Raw genomic sequence first — 19,635 nt, forward strand, 5'->3', positions numbered from 1 at the left:
CCATTTTCCTAGCGATGCTGTCGCGGGAACTTCAATGTCCCATTGTTGTAACACCTTTTCAATAGTTTTTCTGATCGGAAAAGTAATTTTATTAACTGTAATGATCTATTATACGCTCATCACCTTTCTGTATCGGGGTTTAACCAGGTAAGAGCACATAAAGTAAAGTGAAGTAAGCCTTTATTGAAATCCTATCCCCATTGGGGATCTTGATCATAAAGTGCAATACAGGTTTTGCAAAATCAACAACAAAAGAGTATATATAGATGAGGATGTAACATGTTCATCAATATTTTACTCTTTTTCATTTTTATTTTGGTCTGAGTTCAAACAATTTTCCCAAATCACATAATGATGATTTGTCTGTTCTTGAAAAATGTTTATAAGGTCTTGTGTGTCTCTGAATGTGTTTTTACAAATGTTTTATTAGTTTACTTAAACATCATGTCTACTGTGTGGCTAATGAAAGTTGCTGTGGCTAATAAAATTAGGACCAAATTAGCCACACTGAGTAAGTGTGGCTACTAACTTGAAAATCCTACCGCTAACCCTGATTGTATGTCCTTTCCTGCACTACATAATTCAAAATTAAATATTGTTTTGGCCTATACATACTTGAGGGGTAAGCTTATTTAGTCTCATACATTAAAGATGCACTGTTGACCTACAGAGTCCAAACTTTTTATCATTGTATTGTAGATAGGTGTACACTCCAAATACTAAGTACAAGTGTGGTGAGTGTAACAAGCAAATGTTTTTTAGTCAATGGTTCATATCAAGGTTGTTGATACTTACAATCCACACTTGAACTTATGCTGGAGCGGTAACCAACCAGTTCAAATAACTTTCATTTATGTCAAAACAATTTGACATTTTGCCAAATTTCACATTTATGGCAATTAATAAACAGTAAGGAGGTACAAAGGACGTCGGTGCCCCCGGGCCCCATGTTCAATTACGCCAAGAACTAAGAAGACAAGGAAACCCCCTCATACCATATATTTTCAAAAAGCAGAGACTCTAAAGTTTAGTATGGTAGCAGTAGTTTACTCATAGGATGAAGTGGGTGTATATTTGGGGAAAAAAACCTCAATTTTGGTATTAATGATAAAGTCAAAAACTAGACAGTATTTTCTGAAATGTAATATTTCACTTGAAAGGAGAGTATATGTAGAAGAAAAACAACTATTTTATTTGGCATTATCCATCCTCATTTTAAAATTGTAGGAGTTTAAAGACTGACACTCTAATAATTGATTAAAATCATGATCAGCAAAATTAAAATGCCTCTTATTCAAAATGCCTCTTATTAAAAATGTAAGAGCTTTATTGCCAAACAAAACCAATTGATAGTCGTTTTGTTATATAGCATTTAAAAAACATAATGTGAAATTTCAGAAAATTTGACCCAGCCGGAGTGGAGTTAAATTCTTTGGAAATTTTAAAATTGGAAGGCAAAAGAAGCCAAGAAATCGGATGATTTGCATACATTTGCATAAATTAACACTTCTTTATCACGCAACTTTCAACTGCTTTACAAGCTACAAGGTAAACCCAACCTTAAAAAGACATTTGCTGTAATTTTTAGCATTTGTTCAATGTTCATCTCTGTGTATCAGCATTTGTTTGTTATTCTATCACTACATAGAACACCCAATGCTGTATTTAGCAACATTATTGTTGATAAATGAATTCTCGTCTGGACTTGATCCGAGATCTCTTTTCAACAAAACCAACTCTGACTGTTCACTGTATGGTTTGTGTTGACATGCTAAATACTGGACATTTCATGATGCTTCAGGGAGAAGAACAAGATACTGCAGTAGATGCATAAAACAAACCACTGTGAATATTAATGAATTTGGCAGCTAAAGGAGTTTAACTAAACATGTTGAGTTTATCTGTCACCCAGGTAGCGTCTATGGTTCTCTTTTGTAGAGATCAGAAATTCTGGGCAAATATTGAATTGATGTTTTTTTTCCTTGGCCCCCCCTAAAAGATTGTGGTATTTTTGTCTGGCCCCCTAAATTTTCATTGGAAAAATGGGTGGCCCCCCCTGAAAATCCTCCACCCCCTGGAAGTAAATTCTGAACCGTCCCTTATTAGCTTTCACCACCATGGTTTGTCCCAAATCCATTGTTTTCTATGGTAAAGTTGGACCTGTATACAGGGAACTGGGGGTGAAAGGGTTAAACACACTATGAGGACATTTTTTTAACACTGCATCTATTTACATTTTTGGTCATTTTCAGCAAAAGATTTGAACATAACATGCTTTGTTCAAATTAGTATGTTAGTTATAAAATGTGCAAATGCGCTTTTGGTAAAAAAAAATTTCCAAATGTACTTGTCCCATAGCTTCAAATTTGTGTTGTAATTTGCTTTTCCACACTAGACTTTTCCACACCTCAATGATATGACTGTTGCGTATGCAGAAATCAGAGAGGAAACTTAATGTGGCATTGCACAAAATTAACAAACACATTTTTTACAAAGCAATATTTCTTATCAAAACTTGCATGAAACCCCCTCTCACTTTATATATTTTCATGAAAGAGAATATAAAATTTAGTACAGTAGCAATAGTTTACTTGTAGTACTAAATGGTACATATTTTGGTAGACAATGTCATTTTTTTGTAATTGAAAAGTAATGCACCAGAGTTTGACTGGATGACCAAGACATTCAGAATCCAAGGACTAATGACCAAAGCAATGGAAGGGTGTGACTGCATTGAAATCAACAGCAATTGTTGATGTAACTGACAACATATCGACAAGTCCGCATGTAGATAAAAATGTATTTAATACTAAATGTTAAACAGCAGTGCGTATCTTGGTTGGAGTGTGAGTAATATATTGAATACCGGTAGCCCAGCCGGGCATATCATTATACCATGAAGATTTAAATCACAGATCATGTGACCCACTATTGTTAATCCACTTTTTTTAAAAGATTAACTTCATGAATGTGTGTAGTTTGATTGTTTTAAATTAATTTGATTTTGTCTTTACCAATTTGGCTAATGCTATGCTATCAGTCTCTTTGCATATCTACTTGTGAACCAACTTTACTTGAGATAGCTTCTGAAGCATTGCAATAACGATTTGACGTACAGCTTTTGATTTGGATCACTTAAACCTTGCAACCTCATTCTGATATGTTGAAATGATTTTGTGATTTACACAAATAAGTTTTAGGTCTAATTGTTTCAACTTTGGTCAAAATATCTCATTTTCTGAACAGCATGTTTGACAGCTTTCATCTTTGGCCTTGACTCAATATTTCTCATACATTTTTGTACTAGAAATAACCACCACAAGTGTACCAGTTATCTTCATTGTTATCTTCATGGTCAATTTTCAGATCCTAAGGTTGCAATGTTTTCATTCCAGATGGAATTAGATCATTTGCTCTTTTCTTTCAAACATGGGCCGTGAAATTCTGATTTCAATTAATATCTCTTTCAGGTGAAGTAAGAACTCTCAAAGAAAGCAGGTCAAAGGTCACAGATGCAGACGATGACCACCATTCCCATTACCATGGCAATGACCACCATCCAAATCCACATCAATGCATGGAAGATCTTGGTCATAAAGACAATGGAAGTCATCATAATTTGAATGATGGGAAGACATTTCACAGTCATGGTCACAGTCATAGCCATGGTCACAGCCATCACCATGGCAACTTGGGAGATAAAAGTATTGCATCTCTTGCTTGGATGGTAATTATGGGAGATGGACTACATAACTTTAGTGATGGTCTAGCAGTGGGTGCAGCATTTGCTAATAGTTTAGCTGGTGGTTTAAGTACTGCAATTGCAGTGTTTTGCCATGAACTTCCACATGAACTAGGTATGCATATTTCCAAGTAAGATATGAGATGCTAATCTTTGCATGGTGCTGGGTATAGTCGGCCATATTAACTTTTAGAAAATTAAAAACCTCCCTTTTCTACTTTTTGTTCATATTGCATTGGGATCAGAGATGTCTCATGTAGATCCTGACATGAATAACTGAACTGTATTTACATTTCTAGAGGTGATAATGATGCTTTTGTTGATTGCAAATCACTTGCTAAGGCACATAGATGTTGATTTATGTCAATGGTTGTTTTATAGAGATCAGGGTTGTTGTATAACTGTAATACATTCCTCGTCTTTAGTTCATGACATTTGTTTGTCAGTGTTCAATCATCAAGTAACAAAACACCAGTGACCTCAATGATGTCATACCCATGTAACAAAGTGACATCAATGATGTCATAACACATGTAACACAGTGGCATCAATGATGTCATACCTATGTAACACAGTGACATCAATGATATCATAATGCATGTAGCACAGTGACCTCAATGTCGTCATAACACATGTTACACAATGACCTGAATGATATGTCATACCCATGTAACACAGTGACATCAATGATGTCATACCCATGTAACACAGTGACCTCATTCATGTAATAACCCATGTAATACAGTGACATCAATGATGTCATAACCCATGTAATGCACTAATTTGACAAAATGTGGTCATCATCTTCCATTCTGTACCAGTTAGCCATGTGACACCTATCATTAATGTCTGTTTTTGTTTGACAGGTGACTTTGCCATTTTGTTGACCACTGGAATGAGAATCAAACAAGCCATTATGTATAGTCTATTATCCTCAATACTGGCTTACATTGGAATGTTTATAGGACTTGCCCTGGGTAACATCAACACATTCAGCCTCTGGATTTTTGCTCTGGCTGGTGGCATGTTTCTTTACATTGCTTTAGTAGATATGGTGAGTACAGTGCCGCAATCCTTACAACCCTATAGACATGCATAGTGACCAATGGCTGTACATGCATTGTCAGTGCCCATCTAGCGCCTCCGAATATTTGACTTCAGTGTAAAGAGTAAAGAGTTGCGAATGTGTGAGTCTATTGCTACCATGTTAAATCTATTAATACTATGAATGCATTGTTTATGGGCCATTATTTTACTTTGAAAAACGTTGCTTCACTTTGGCCGAAAATAACTTGTTAGTTTGTTGTAGAATGAGAGTTTAAAGAACATCTTAGAAAATTGCAAGAAATTTTGATGTTAACTGATAGAGAGAAAAGATGTCGTTTAATGCTTGCTTAAACGACACATACATGGCAAAGAGACTCTTAGTAAGCAATTTATTGACCTGAACCTGCCTCCTGAAGAAAAGTTTGTAAGCTAGTGTAACAGTCAGATAACAAAATTATGATTTGAACTTTGCCAAACATAACAAAATGATTAAATAGGTTGTTGGTAATTTGAACTGCTGAAAGATTTTGAACAAGAAAAATTTTAATCAAAAATGAGCTATAAGGGACTGGTCAGTTTCTTCAGCCTGGGGGGGGGGGTGGTGGATTCATGGGTTGGTCACCCTGTTTTTGACTTTGGTGATAGGGGGGTCACCATGTTTTTGAAATGCCCAATAGGGGGTGTCAGTGTGTTTTTGAATTTTGACACCGGCTCATCATTGCCTAAAATGCTAGTGTCAGCCACAAATTTCATCATTCAGTTGTATTTTTCGGCGCGCCCTTCGGGCGCGTAACTTTAATAATCAGTCATATTTTTCAGCATGCCCAACTTTAACATATCAAGCATACATACATCAGAGATATTTGTATGTTCAATATTTTTCAGCGTGCTCTTCAAGCTCATTACTTTAATATATCAGATGACTTTAATATACAAGGCATATATATCAGAGATATCAGGATGTTTCATATTTTTCGGCGCGCCCTTGGGCACCATACTTTAATAAATCAGAGATATCTTGATGTTTGCTAAGTGAAAGTGTACCATTATGAAATCTGCATTTCATATGAAAAGCATGACAAATTCCTGATACTTTTCTGTTCTCTCTATGAGAATTCAGTATGAGAAAGCAACATGCACAAATATTTCACAATATATATTTGATACAGTGACTTATTTTAGAGATAGAAAAATGACAAGATATCTTTCCTTCTCATTGATGCAATTATTTTCCTTTGTGTCACAGGTTTTCTGTAGAAAGATGCTTTTTTATGAACAAAATAACATTTAAAAGGGGCAGATTTTGTCATTATTAGCTGTGCTTTTATGGTTTCAATGTTACAAGAAAAGGTCCTCTCAGACACTGTACACATCAGATTTGGCTAAAAAAGCTCTCTATGGCTCCTCAGGAGATTTATTGGATGGTTGGCAAGTCTTAACACCAATCAAAGTTTTTGATTCACTGCTTTTTGCTCTTTGATATTAATGATTGACATCCATTTCTGTACAACAGTTCAGGACATCTGGTTAAGCATAGAAAGTGTGAAATACATTCACAGCTCATTCAAAATACAGCTCATTCAAAATATACTGTATTCAAATTTTAAGATTGACACTTTGAAATTCCTATCTTACAACTGACATGTCAACAATTTCATTAAAACATAGAATGACTATTTAAAATATAAACTAAAATATAAATATATGTAAAATATAACATATATATATATATATATACATTTATATATATATATATATATATATATATATATATATATATATATATATATATATATATATATATATATATATATATATTATCTGTCGCTAGTGCGGTGAAAGCTATGTCTGCCGATGGCAGATTGCCTTTGCATCGGTCCAGCGTGAGACAATGATTGACACGCACATGTGACCAAATCCGTATGTCTGATTGGTGCAGATACCATTCCATGTATCAAAGTTTTAGCTTAATGGGATTTATGAATGAAAGTATAGCTGTAAACATTTGCACATCTCTTGGATGACAGACCACTTTACTCATTAAATGAAAGTAATCTGCGTAAATAAAACAAAATCGCGATAAAAGTCATGCAATTTGTTACAATAATTTTGATCAATCCACATCAAAGGAAAATAAGAAGACTGCTCATAGGGAGGCCAGCAGGTCGCCCAGGACGCGCTGAATTGACACTCAATCACCAGTGACTTAGTCATGTTCAAAATTGAAAAACATCGATAACGGGAAAGAAAATTGTGGAAAAAAATACATGAGGCTAAAAATTAAAAATGCAGCTATTCTCTCATATGTTTTTTTATTTCTTTATATGAACTATTCTCTTTTTGAATAAACTGCAAAATTGAGCTAGAAACGGTACCGGGAACGGGATCTGAAACATGGCAGCACCTAATATTTACATCGCCGATTTTGAAACGCATGTTTGAAGGTGAGCCAATCAAAACATCCCTTACATCGAATACTCATTTGAAAGCCCAGATCTCGCTCTTTCTCGCGATATAAGGTTCTTCACCAACATAGGGCAGTGTATATGACCAAATCCAAGACATAAAATTGAGAGCGATTTTTCGGAGACCTAACCCGACCAACTCTCAGTGAAACGTCCTCTTGTACGCAGTTTATCATTATTTCTTTTGAATTTTTGCTAGAAAAATGAGAAATTTTGAACAGCTCACGTATTTATTGACGGAGATATTGACCACGCTTCACAGTAAGTGAGGCTACCCACAATTCTCCATGATCCGTACACACGGAGATCACTCATTGAACTGGAGCAAATTTCTTCTGTACACAGAACAGCTCGGTCCATATATCAAAATTCTGGGACCATAGTTTTGATAATCATAATTCTCTAATTTCTCACGGTGAATAATGAGAAGATCAATCCCTTTGCGCAGAGGAGATAGCAATTTTGTGATTTTGTCGACATAGATTTTTGACAGCCATACACAATATTTTCAAGGAAACTAAGGGAATAAGTTGCATCTGTGTTGGCAAAAGAAAGGGTATTGATTTTTTTGAATGTTTGTAACAACGGAAATTTGCATGTCTGACAGGTGGTATGATGAGACCATCTTAGTTGCTGATAACTTTACCATGACAAGTGTGCAATTTTTAGCACCTCCAAACATCGACTTCTCATTCAATTTACTCCTGAATTTTAAAGATGATCAATAATTTTGGAACATAGTTTTAACCAATAATCCTTAAATTAAATTCTAAGTTTCAAATTGTTAAGAAACTGATAAAATTGAAGAAGCCTTTACCAAATAATGTCTGAGCACACAAATCAAAGGGAATTGTGGGTAGCCTCACTTACTATGCGCTTCGATCGAAGATTCCGGTACTCTCTCATATGGGCACTTTGTGGTATTTTCAATATGGCGGCCCCCTCGATTTCCCAACCATGACTTCGTTTTTAGCCTTTGACAGAAAACAGTTGGTATTTTTCTTGTTTCAATGTAGCGATTATATTTTGCAATGTGAATCTGTGACATTTTGTGAAGATTTCTTTAGATTACCCTACTAATTTGGGTTTTAGAAGCGATAAATCTTGACTACATGTACAGTACTACACAGTAATCCCTATGTAGAGTGTCTGTTTTTACCGTTGCGTTTTACGCTTGGTTATAGAACGTACATTGTACATCGTGTGTAAGAATTGACCATTTGACGATCAACAGAATTTATTTTCAATGATAACATAATGGAAATGAATGAACAAATGATTTATTAGTTTGAATGTATAAACTTCTCTCTGACAATCGGCTGTTTACGTGATTCCTGTGTCAATTTTACAGTGCTCGGATATATTTTTCGCATCTGAAAGTGAACTTACGGATGAAAAATTTCTGTATATCATGCCATATGTATATACCTTGTCATATACCTTCCTTTTGCTCCAAATACCAAATACACATCTGAAAACCAAAGAGTCATTAATTCTATGCACAAAACTGTAAATGACATCCAAGGACCCTCCATTAATAAGACTATCTGGTGCTACCTGATTTGAACACAATCATCACATGATTTGTTTGTACTCCAATGCAACTCTCGGGAGGCTATATTTGTTTGTAGACTCCAACTTTATTTGGTGCTTATTATCACTTGGTATTTGTAAAGATAAGTGAATAGTAATATTATGGGTATATAATTTTCAATTGTAATTACATGTATACCGTAAATTTATCAAAACTCCACATGGCCCCAGTGGTGATGTTTTGAAAGCCTTTATTTGGATAAAATACTTTTTGTAGGTAGTCTTAATGCAGTAGAGCTATTCAAAAGTGTCATCAGCTCAAAAAGACCTTCAATTTGATATATCACTTATGCCATTTGAGCTTAATATTTTCATTTTGTCATTTCTCGTTAAGTGTCGGTCATCCGTTGCCATGGATAAATCCAATATGGCCACCATCGTAATCGCGTGATTTTAGGATACATTTGTGTGTGCCATTGAAATCTATCTCCATGCCAAATTTGGTACAAAAAGATGTTTTATTAACAAAGTTACAGCAAATTTACTGTAAATTTCAGCTAAAACTCCTTCATTTTTGTCCCATTGTTCCCATGGCATTGTTATTATATGTATTGTCTTTCTACAGAAAGAGTAAAAGTGAATGTTTTAAAAAGCTATAAAATTGTAACCGTTCATCCAATTTCGAAAAAAATGTTTAGCTTCTCTCATTGAAATCTAAAAAACTACATTAATTAAAATGCAGATTGAACATTTCAAAATTTCAGTTGGCCTCCCTACTGCTCATGTGAAAAATATATATTCCCATGGAATTTTTCTCTGTTTGACATCATTGTGTACTTGTGTTTTTCTCGGAGCTGCACAATTTCTCGCCTTCAGCTTGAAGTTGTACGGCTCCGCGAAAAACACTTGTATACGATGACGTCAAACAGAGAAAAATACCGTGGGATTATATATAAGAATCCTGAGTTTAGAATCAAAGTCCCATACATCTGTTATGGGATTGTATCCCTGGGTTTAGAATCAAAGTCCCATACATCTGTTATGGGATTGTATCCCTGGATTTAGAATCAAAGTCCCATACATCTGTTATGGAATTGTATCCCTGGATTTAGAATCAAAGTCCCATACATCTGTTATGGGATTGTATCCCTGGATTAGAATCAAAGTCCCATACATCTGTTATGGGATTGTATCCCTGGGTTAGAATCAAAGTCCCATACATCTGTTATGGGATTGTATCCCTGGATTTAGAATCAAAGTCCCATACATCTGTTATGGGATTGTATCCCTGGGTTAAGAATCAAAGTCCCATACATCTGTTATGGGATTGTATCCCTGGGTTTAGAATCAAAGTCCCATACATCTGTTATGGAATTGTATCCCTGGATTTAGAATCAAAGTCCCATACATCTGTTATGGATTGTATCCCTGGGTTAAGAATCAAAGTCCCATACATCTGTTATGGGATTGTATCCCTGGGTTAAGAATCAAAGTCCCATACATCTGTTATGGGATTGTATCCCTGGATTAAGAATCAAAGTCCCATACATCTGTTATGGGATTGTATCCCTGGGTTTAGAATCAAAGTCCCATACATCTGTTATGGGATTGTATCCCTGGATTTAGAATCAAAGTCCCATACATCTGTTATGGATTGTATCCCTGGGTTAAGAATCAAAGTCCCATACATCTGTTATGGGATTGTATCCCTGGGTTAGAATCAAAGTCCCATACATCTGTTATGGGATTGTATCCCTGGGTTAAGAATCAAAGTCCCATACATCTGTTATGGGATTGTATCCCTGGGTTAGAATCAAAGTCCCATACATCTGTTATGGGATTGTATCCCTGGGTTAGAATCAAAGTCCCATACATCTGTTATGGGATTGTATCCCTGGATTTAGAATCAAAGTCCCATACATCTGTTATGGGATTGTATCCCTGGATTTAGAATCAAAGTCCCATACATCTGTTATGGGATTGTATCCCTGGGTTAAGAATCAAAGTCCCATACATCTGTTATGGGATTGTATCCCTGGATTTAGAATCAAAGTCCCATACATCTGTTATGGGATTGTATCCCTGGGTTTAGAATCAAAGTCCCATACATCTGTTATGGGATTGTATCCCTGGTTTAGAATCAAAGTCCCATACATCTGTTATGGGATTGTATCCCTGGGTTAGAATCAAAGTCCCATACATCTGTTATGGGATTGTATCCCTGGGTTTAAGAATCAAAGTCCCATACATCTGTTATGGGATTGTATCCCTGGTTTAGAATCAAAGTCCCATACATCTGTTATGGGATTGTATCCCTGGATTTAGAATCAAAGTCCCATACATCTGTTATGGGATTGTATCCCTGGATTTAGAATCAAAGTCCCATACATCTGTTATGGGATTGTATCCCTGGGTTTAGAATCAAAGTCCCATACATCTGTTATGGGATTGTATCCCTGGATTTAGAATCAAAGTCCCATACATCTGTTATGGGATTGTATCCCTGGGTTAGAATCAAAGTCCCATACATCTGTTATGGGATTGTATCCCTGGTTTAGAATCAAAGTCCCATACATCTGTTATGGGATTGTATCCCTGGATTTAGAATCAAAGTCCCATACATCTGTTATGGGATTGTATCCCTGGGTTTAAGAATCAAAGTCCCATACATCTGTTATGGGATTGTATCCCTGGATTTAGAATCAAAGTCCCATACATCTGTTATGGGATTGTATCCCTGGTTTAGAATCAAAGTCCCATACATCTGTTATGGGATTGTATCCCTGGGTTTAGAATCAAAGTCCCATACATCTGTTATGGGATTGTATCCCTGGATTTAGAATCAAAGTCCCATACATCTGTTATGGGATTGTATCCCTGGATTTAGAATCAAAGTCCCATACATCTGTTATGGAATTGTATCCCTGGATTTAGAATCAAAGTCCCATACATCTGTTATGGAATTGTATCCCTGGATTTAGACTCACACTCTAACATTCCCTATGGGATTGTATCCCTGGATTTAGACTCCCTTTAGACCTATAGACCTCAGATTTGCAAAAGCAGTGTTGCCCAGCAACAGACATATTCATCAAATGTAATTGGATGTTTCTGCAATCAACTTTTGCTTCTCACTGACTTGCTATTTAATGGACTGTCATATCATGGTGTATACAGCAGCTTTGTGTGTCTGTCTATGAAACAAAAGTAGAGATGCTCAGTTTCTTTGTTTTCCTGCATATTTTGCCACTTGATGATTTTGATGATTTAAGAAACTGTGGTGTGGCACATAAAAAATGATTTTGAGTAGCTTCCTCTATGATATCACCTGCTAATTGCTGCTTTGGCCAAAACACTGAAACATGTATCAGATGGGGGTTACTGCATACTGTGTTGGAAGCAATGAAAGGGTGTTTTCCCTGATGGAATACCATTGTTTTCCCTGACAGAATACCAACTTATATATGCCTCTTCAATATCAAGGAGCACTGCATACAGAATTGTATAGTCATGAAATATCTGTCAAATACTAAATACAACATCTTTTTCTCTCTTTCAGATGCCGGAAATGACACATGCATCAGCTGATCCAAATGAAAACCAATGTTGTCATCTTGTACTCCAGAACCTTGGTATCATGACTGGAATTTTTATTATGATTGTCATTGCTGTATTTGAAGAAGATTTAAGGAAAGCGTTGATGTAGTGGGTTTCATAGCAATGATATTCTCTGTCCTTTGATCATTCTTAACCCTTTGAACCTGGCTCGGACATAAATGTCTGATGACGTCATAGAGTACCAGGGGGTCAGGGTGCAAAAGGTTAAGGTAAAACGCGCCTCTGGGACAGATAGTCAGACTATCAAATTTCAGGAATTCTTTTCTGATCTACCACTTGTGGGGGCTCATTTTAAAGCTCTTGGAGAAAGAAAAACTTTCACAGGCTTAGTTTTTTGAAAATCCAAAATTTAATTTTCCTTTATAGAGTTCCCTTTTAACACAGGAATGGCGGCCATTTTGAATTTCATATATTGCAAAATGTTGGGTAATTTGTTAATTTGGTAAGAGAATAGTTGAAAGTTTCATTCAGGAAAGTCTGGGCAAAAGTTTAAGACTTTCACTTTTGAAATGTATACTACCTTAAATTACGTACTGTTATTGCAAAGAAAGGACTTAAGTTGGCTGATGTGAAATGTTACCACCTTACTTTTGAAGACTAGCATCCAAATGACCATAAGAATAATCAAATACTAAATACTAAATACAACATAATGATAATACTTTGAGGTTATTTAAGCAATAAAGCACACCCAGCGATGGTATACCATGAGATTTTGACCAGTTCATATATGCACGAGCGATAGCGAGTGCATATATGTCGTGAACTGGTCAAAATCTCGTGGTATACTGTCGCTGGGTGTGCTTTATTGCTATTATATCATAACAATATATTGAAATTATGGCTTGGAATGTCAAAAACGGTTTTTGCTCAAGCTGAGAGCTTGCGCGTATGCCAGCCGCTGTATATCGCCAATATACCATGGTTTTTTTTGTGTCTGGACCAATCAGATTGCTGTATTTGTGCCATCAATATACTGGTATGATATATAATACCCTATATCGCCTGTTCCTGTGTCATACCAGCAGCACAAAAGACACTCATGCTGATATGACACAAGGAACAGGAGATATTGGGTAAAAACCAATTCATCATATACCCAAGCCCAGAATTTTACTGAATGGTACAAAAAACCTTAAATTTTGAGACTTTATTTTATTATGCCTTGTGCACAAATATTGGTATATTTATGTGAATAGTCTTCATTCATAAAGAAGTCAACATCCTGTGCGACATCGCTGCTAGTCCTCCATATCTCAATGAACCCCAAGAAGAAAGACACCGCGGAATTCAAGAATCATCATACAGGAGGAACCATTTAAGGTGCAATATGCTATTACAACTGCAACTGATCAAAAATTGTCCTCTGCTTTAAATCTCTCCTTATTTTGATCGTGCTTGATCGATGTATGGCACAGAGAAGGGCTGTCATTTTGTGTGTTTACCCTGAGAGTTGTCACGTCAACAGTTGTCGCGCATGCGACATCTTTGTCATGTACGACAAGCGCTCACTACCTGTTCGGTAGACCATGCCGGTGCTGTGCGAATGGCAGAATGGTTGCTAGAGCTTGTTGAAAAAAATACAAGGAGTTTAACAGGAAACCATGGAAAACAGAAGAATACTGAACATTTTATTTCCGTATTTGGCAACCCAAATATCTGTGTTAACCAGAACCCTTCAAATTTTTATGTCGGCGACATCACTTTGCAGGCGGAGAGGGCAGCCATTTTGTTTGTTTACGTTTGGAACACTCCAAAACGATGATGTTTATTGTGCATATTTCGATGTCTACCATGAAATATCACTGCTCATTTTTTACATTAAACGTCACTAGGATGAAGCGATATGGGCATGGGTATATGATAAACTAGATGAGTCACATGCACTTGTGAACAGTCAAGTTAGTATTTTAAGCAATTCCACGAAGAGAAACAACTGAGACCTCCACACTGTCTGCATCAATATAAGGTGTCAAGACTCACAGGATGTTAATTTGACTTGGTTCAAGTCTGTGATTTGTGAATGTTTGAGTGGGGTGAACGCAATGTTTTGTGTTCTGTTTTCATGTGAAATGCATGAGTGGGGTGAACGCTATACAGGGGAGTTTCTCCCGGAATCACAGACTTGGCTTTCTTGCACAATATGCATTGCTATAAATTATTGATGAGATAACGTTTATATTTTCTGGTGTATTATTCATAAGATGACATCATCGTATTTGGCATATTGGGAGGAGTTACCGCTCGATCCCTCAAGAGATATACATAAAACTCACATGGTATTGTTGATAAGATGTTGAGTGCAATCACTCCCACCAAAGTCAGCATGACCTCTGTTCATCAAAGAAAACGTAATTGAACAAACCTTCCACTACACAGGTCATATCAACTTTCTGGTCGCTGATGTACACAGCTTTCAGTCCTCTTTCATTCAACTTCTAGGCTTGCTCTTTCATTAGAACAATGTGTGTGTGTACAGTTTTGTCCAAAGTGATGAAAGACAGAACGACTTCGTTTGTCAGTGATTTACCTCCGCCAGATGGTGTGCAGACAAAGACATTTTTTCATGAATATAACTCTCCACAACTTTTCTCTGGTAACCTCGCATGACTTGCAATGGTCAACCGATCAGTTATAAAATGCGGTTGATGTACGAACTTTATGCTAATTTGCTAAGAGTGTAGGTACTCGATATTGAAGTGGACGCGTTCTACTTATTGGCCAGAATAGATGGGGGAGGGTTATCAATCATTTTGTACGTCACTGTGTACACAGTCCGTATAGCTGCTGGTACTGTGTAAGAAGTCCAAGTTGGTAAATCCGGCAGAAACTAACTCACTACTGCGCAGACTCAAAGGTAACATGTTCAATATCACTTGGAAAACCTGGCCCAGGCCACTAAATTCCAAAAGATAGGAGAGACACAAGAGAAACTCCTACAAATTATTGAGGCATAAGTACTTGCATAGCGAAAACTTGCTCAGAGAGTATTATACTTCACCACATACCTGAAATTTGAACTGCAAAGGATGCCTGCATATCTGAAAGTTGAATTGTGTGGCCATGGCCCCTGTATCACTTTATACAGCTTTATTTCCAAAGTGCATTGTGGGCCACCATACCTATTAGTGTGTATGTATCAATGACCTTTGAATCGTTGCTATTAGAAAGTTTCTGGTCTTAGTGGTCAGACTTCAATTAGTTTGATAAATGGCTATTTATAAATACTATATGATGTCAAGATTTTTAAGTTGAATCTGCTTCAAACACCAGCTTGGCTTGATTCTAAGACAAGTCTTATACTTGTCTTTGTTAAGGGACCGTCTCATATTGTCGCAGAAGTTCAAGAAACGAAATTCCTTCGTTTAGATCAAAACCCCTCCCCCCTCCCCCTAAACGAAACTTCAAAAGTGCGAAATGTTCATGTCTGCCTGAGAGTACAATGTTGCATTTTGCTACAGCTACTAAAGACGTATTCCCCTTGCCACATTACAATTAAAGTAATCGATCAGATTTGAGTACTAACAGAGCATTTTACCGCATAAAAGTTTCATTTTATTTTACTTTCCCTTTTTGCATCTCCTGTGCTGTTCTTTGTCTTTGCGAACACGCAATTTGTACTTGGTAGGGCGGCAAATAAGCGAGAAGCTTTGACAAGGGGGCCTAGGCATGTTCAATCATAGACCCTCGAGAAAAACCGTTTTTCTCGAGATTCCATGGTTCAATCATATTAAAACGACTATGACCAGGTGCATAACAAGTGAGAATAAAGACATCTAGTGGTTAGAGCAGACGCTTATAAATAGCACATTTTAAAAAAATGATACTTTTTGTCTTTGTATAATTTGATGAATGAAATGTTTAGGATACAATGTTACTATCGGTAAATTGTGTTTGGGGCACAAACGAAATGGACACAGTTACAAATTTGTTGGCACGAGTGTGCAGTTTTTCTTTAACTTAAAACAAACATACGAAAACTTGTGATCACAAAATAAAAGTGCGAAAGTGAAGTTCACTAATTGAATGGAGGTCAAACCCCCTCCCCCCCTAAACGAATAAATTTCGCTTTTTGAACTTCTGTGACAATCTGAGACCGTCCCTAACCTTGATTGTATTGAAATTAATCTTGCAGTTCCCTTTCAAATTTTCACTTTCTATGGAATGAAGATTTTAGATTCATAGGTATAAATTCCAACTTTTTACTAAATGTGCATTATTATAAATGAAAGGTAATTAATTAATCTATATGTTGTTGAAGAAATGTATCTCTCAGAAAATTTTAATGGGATTGTTGATGTACAGTATTCGTGTGGATTATGGTCAGAGTATAGCCATGTGAGTGTGGTAACATACTCAGAGTATAGCCGTGTGAGTGTGGTAACATACTCAACACAAGTCATTTTGCCAGATTATTCCATATAGTCCAGTGAGAAAGATCTTTAGTTTGTATCCGGTGTTTTTCTTCAGAAACATTGAGATCTGTAATTTAATAGTTAATTCACAGTTTTTAGCTCACATTTGGTGTACCAATGTGAGGTTATCGTTTAAGCTGAATCAGTTCATTTGCATCTGATTTGGATGTCTGTATGTCTGTATATTTGTGGGTATGTGCGGATGTATGTCCGTCACACACAATGGCTCCCATACCGCCAAAGCTACCATCTCAGTAATATAATAATATTTAATATTTATTTCTTATAGAGCGCATTACATTTTAAAAATCTCAATGCGCTTTACACAACACTAAAAAAAAAAGAGGTAAATTATAAATAAAAATTACGAGAAAACACCAATAAAATGCAAAGAGGTAAAATTTTAAAAAGGTCTAGGAATAAAATGATCTAAAAAGATAAGTTTTTAACTGACTTCTAAAATTGTTAAAAGAATTAGCAAGCCTTATCTCAAATGGTAAAGCATTCCACAAATGGGGAGCACATACAGAAAAGGCTCTATTGCCATAAAAAGCCGTGTTGCAAACAGGCTGATGCAAAATGATCGCACCACTAGACTGGGACCTAAGTGTACGACCAGTATGACGTACTGTAAGCATTTCTGCTAGATAGTACAGGTAGATGCAGGGGTTGAGATGTGAATTTGTTCAAATGAACACATCAGTGTCAAAAATGTGCAAATGAGGAAAGAAAAAGTGAAATCCTGCAAATGTGCAGGAGGCATGGCAGTGAGAAACAGGCAAACTCCACTGATCTTGACTCATTTCCTGTCATTGTTTATGAACTGTTACATATTAACAGACAAGCTGCAACCATAGACAGTAGATGGGGGAAGACTGTTTATACTTAACTAAGAGGGGCTTGTTTCTGCTATGCATGTTGCTAAAGTTGACCTCCAGTACCTAAAAAGTGAGACCTTAATTACTTTTGTCATTCTTGTTTTTCTGGTTTAAATATTTCTTGTTGTTTTTCTGGTTGTACTGTGCAGAAATCATTGCCATAACATCAACGTAGAATTTTCCTGCACTGAACAGATAGAAACAACATTTATTGTTGATCATTGGTAACCCATACTGGTATATACCAATTCTGATCAAATTTGAGCGACACCGCATAATTGCGGTATTTTTAGAATCTGTATTTCTGTAGATATACCGTTAAGCATTTCTGATGTGCAATTTTCTTGACAACATTGAAGAGATTACGTTGATCACTTTTAAGAAACTCATTGAGAATTGTACTTGATACAAACTGTCACTTACAACATATCTGGTCATCTTGATTTATTGAATCTTTTAATATCAATTTTGAAATTTCATTGCAAGCAGGTGGGAATGTTTTCGCTCATTTTTAACTCCCCTGTCAGCGACGCGGAGCTTATCAAATAGGTTGATTTTCCGTCATCGTCCGTCGTCGTCATCGTCCGTCGTCTTCGTCCGTTGTCGTCCGTCAACAATTGCCTTCTCTGAAACCGCAAGTCCAATTGCTTTGAAATTTTATATGCAGTTCACTTGGGGTGACCTCACTTAAGTTTGTTCAAATCGTGGTGAAATTTGCATATTTGTATTTTTGGGGCATTTTTTGGTGTTTTTGGTAAAAAAATCTTCTCTGAAACCGCTTGTCCGATTGCTTTGAAATTTGATATGCAGTTTACTTAGGATGACTTAAGTCAGATTTGTTCAAATCGTGGTGAAATTTGCATAAATTTGTATTTTTAAGGCAATTTTTGTCCTTTTTGGTAAAAAAATCTTTAAAAATCTTCTTCGAAACTACCAGTCAGATAGCTTTGATATTTAGTACATATGTCCCTAGGGATGATCTATTTCAGACTTGTTCAAATTGTGCAGAAATATGCAAATTTGCATTTTAAGGGCAATTTTTCCCATTTTTGGTCAAAAAATGTATTTCTCAAAAAGTATGGGTCTGATAGTTTTGAAATTTGGTATACAGGTTTCTATAGATGAACTAAGTAATATATATTGAATTTATGATTTCTGGGGCAATTTTTGCCATTTTTGGTCAAAAAATGTGTATTTCCAAAACTACTTATCTGACAGCTTTGAAATTTGGTATACAGGTTTCTATAGATGAACTAAATGATATTTATTGAAATAATGATGAAATCTGCAAATTTGAATTTTTGGAGCAATTTTTCCCAATTTTGGTCAAAAAATGTGTTTCTCAAAAAGTACTGGTCTAACAGCTTTGAAATTTAGTATACAGGTTTCTATAGATGTACTAAATTTGATCTTTTGAAATTATGATGAAATCTGCAATTTTTTTTTTGTGGGCAATTGTTGCCATTTTGGTCAGAAAATGTTGTTCTCAAAAACCTACTCATCAGATAGCTTTGGTTGACATGTTCTTAGGGATGATCCGATGTGATATATTCAAAGTATGATGAAATCTTCAATTGTGTATTTTTGCAGCTTATTTTAACCACTTTTTTCTGGCCTCTGCATTGAGCTATCAAAGATTTCCACCTTCTTCATCAACATGTGTCAAAAATAGTTATTCTCTACATAAACACAGCGGAGCTATATCGGCCGTTAGGTCGCTTGTTGAAGAATTCCATGGTTATTGACTCTAAATTATACTCTGTTAAGATTATAATGAAAGATTGAAAGGTTTATAAATATAGGGCCAAAGTCCCTGAAGCTACTATAGACATGGATACAAAATTAAGTATTTCCTGACTGTATGAAATTATCTCACTAAGGTCATCCTAGGGACATGTAAACCAAATATTAAAGCTGTCTGACCAGCAGTTTTGAAA

The 19,635-nt window shown here is 36.0% G+C and overlaps 1 protein-coding gene across 1 annotated transcript in view; it reads left to right on the forward strand.

Annotated features, from left to right (window-relative positions):
* The window catches only part of LOC139124759 (metal cation symporter ZIP14-like), a 48,091-nt gene extending 33,738 nt beyond the window's left edge, over positions 1–14,353 (forward strand). Inside the window, exons 6-8 of the mRNA XM_070690869.1 lie at positions 3,471–3,857; positions 4,609–4,796; positions 12,347–14,353. Coding sequence (XP_070546970.1) covers positions 3,471–3,857; positions 4,609–4,796; positions 12,347–12,493 — 722 coding nt within the window. The 3' untranslated portion in view covers positions 12,494–14,353. The remainder of the gene's footprint in view (positions 1–3,470; positions 3,858–4,608; positions 4,797–12,346) is intronic.
* The last annotated feature ends 5,282 nt before the right edge of the window (positions 14,354–19,635 follow it).

Source organism: Ptychodera flava, assembly GCF_041260155.1.
Source record: "Ptychodera flava strain L36383 chromosome 23 unlocalized genomic scaffold, AS_Pfla_20210202 Scaffold_24__1_contigs__length_23054250_pilon, whole genome shotgun sequence".
NCBI classification, from domain to species: Eukaryota; Metazoa; Hemichordata; class Enteropneusta; family Ptychoderidae; genus Ptychodera; species Ptychodera flava.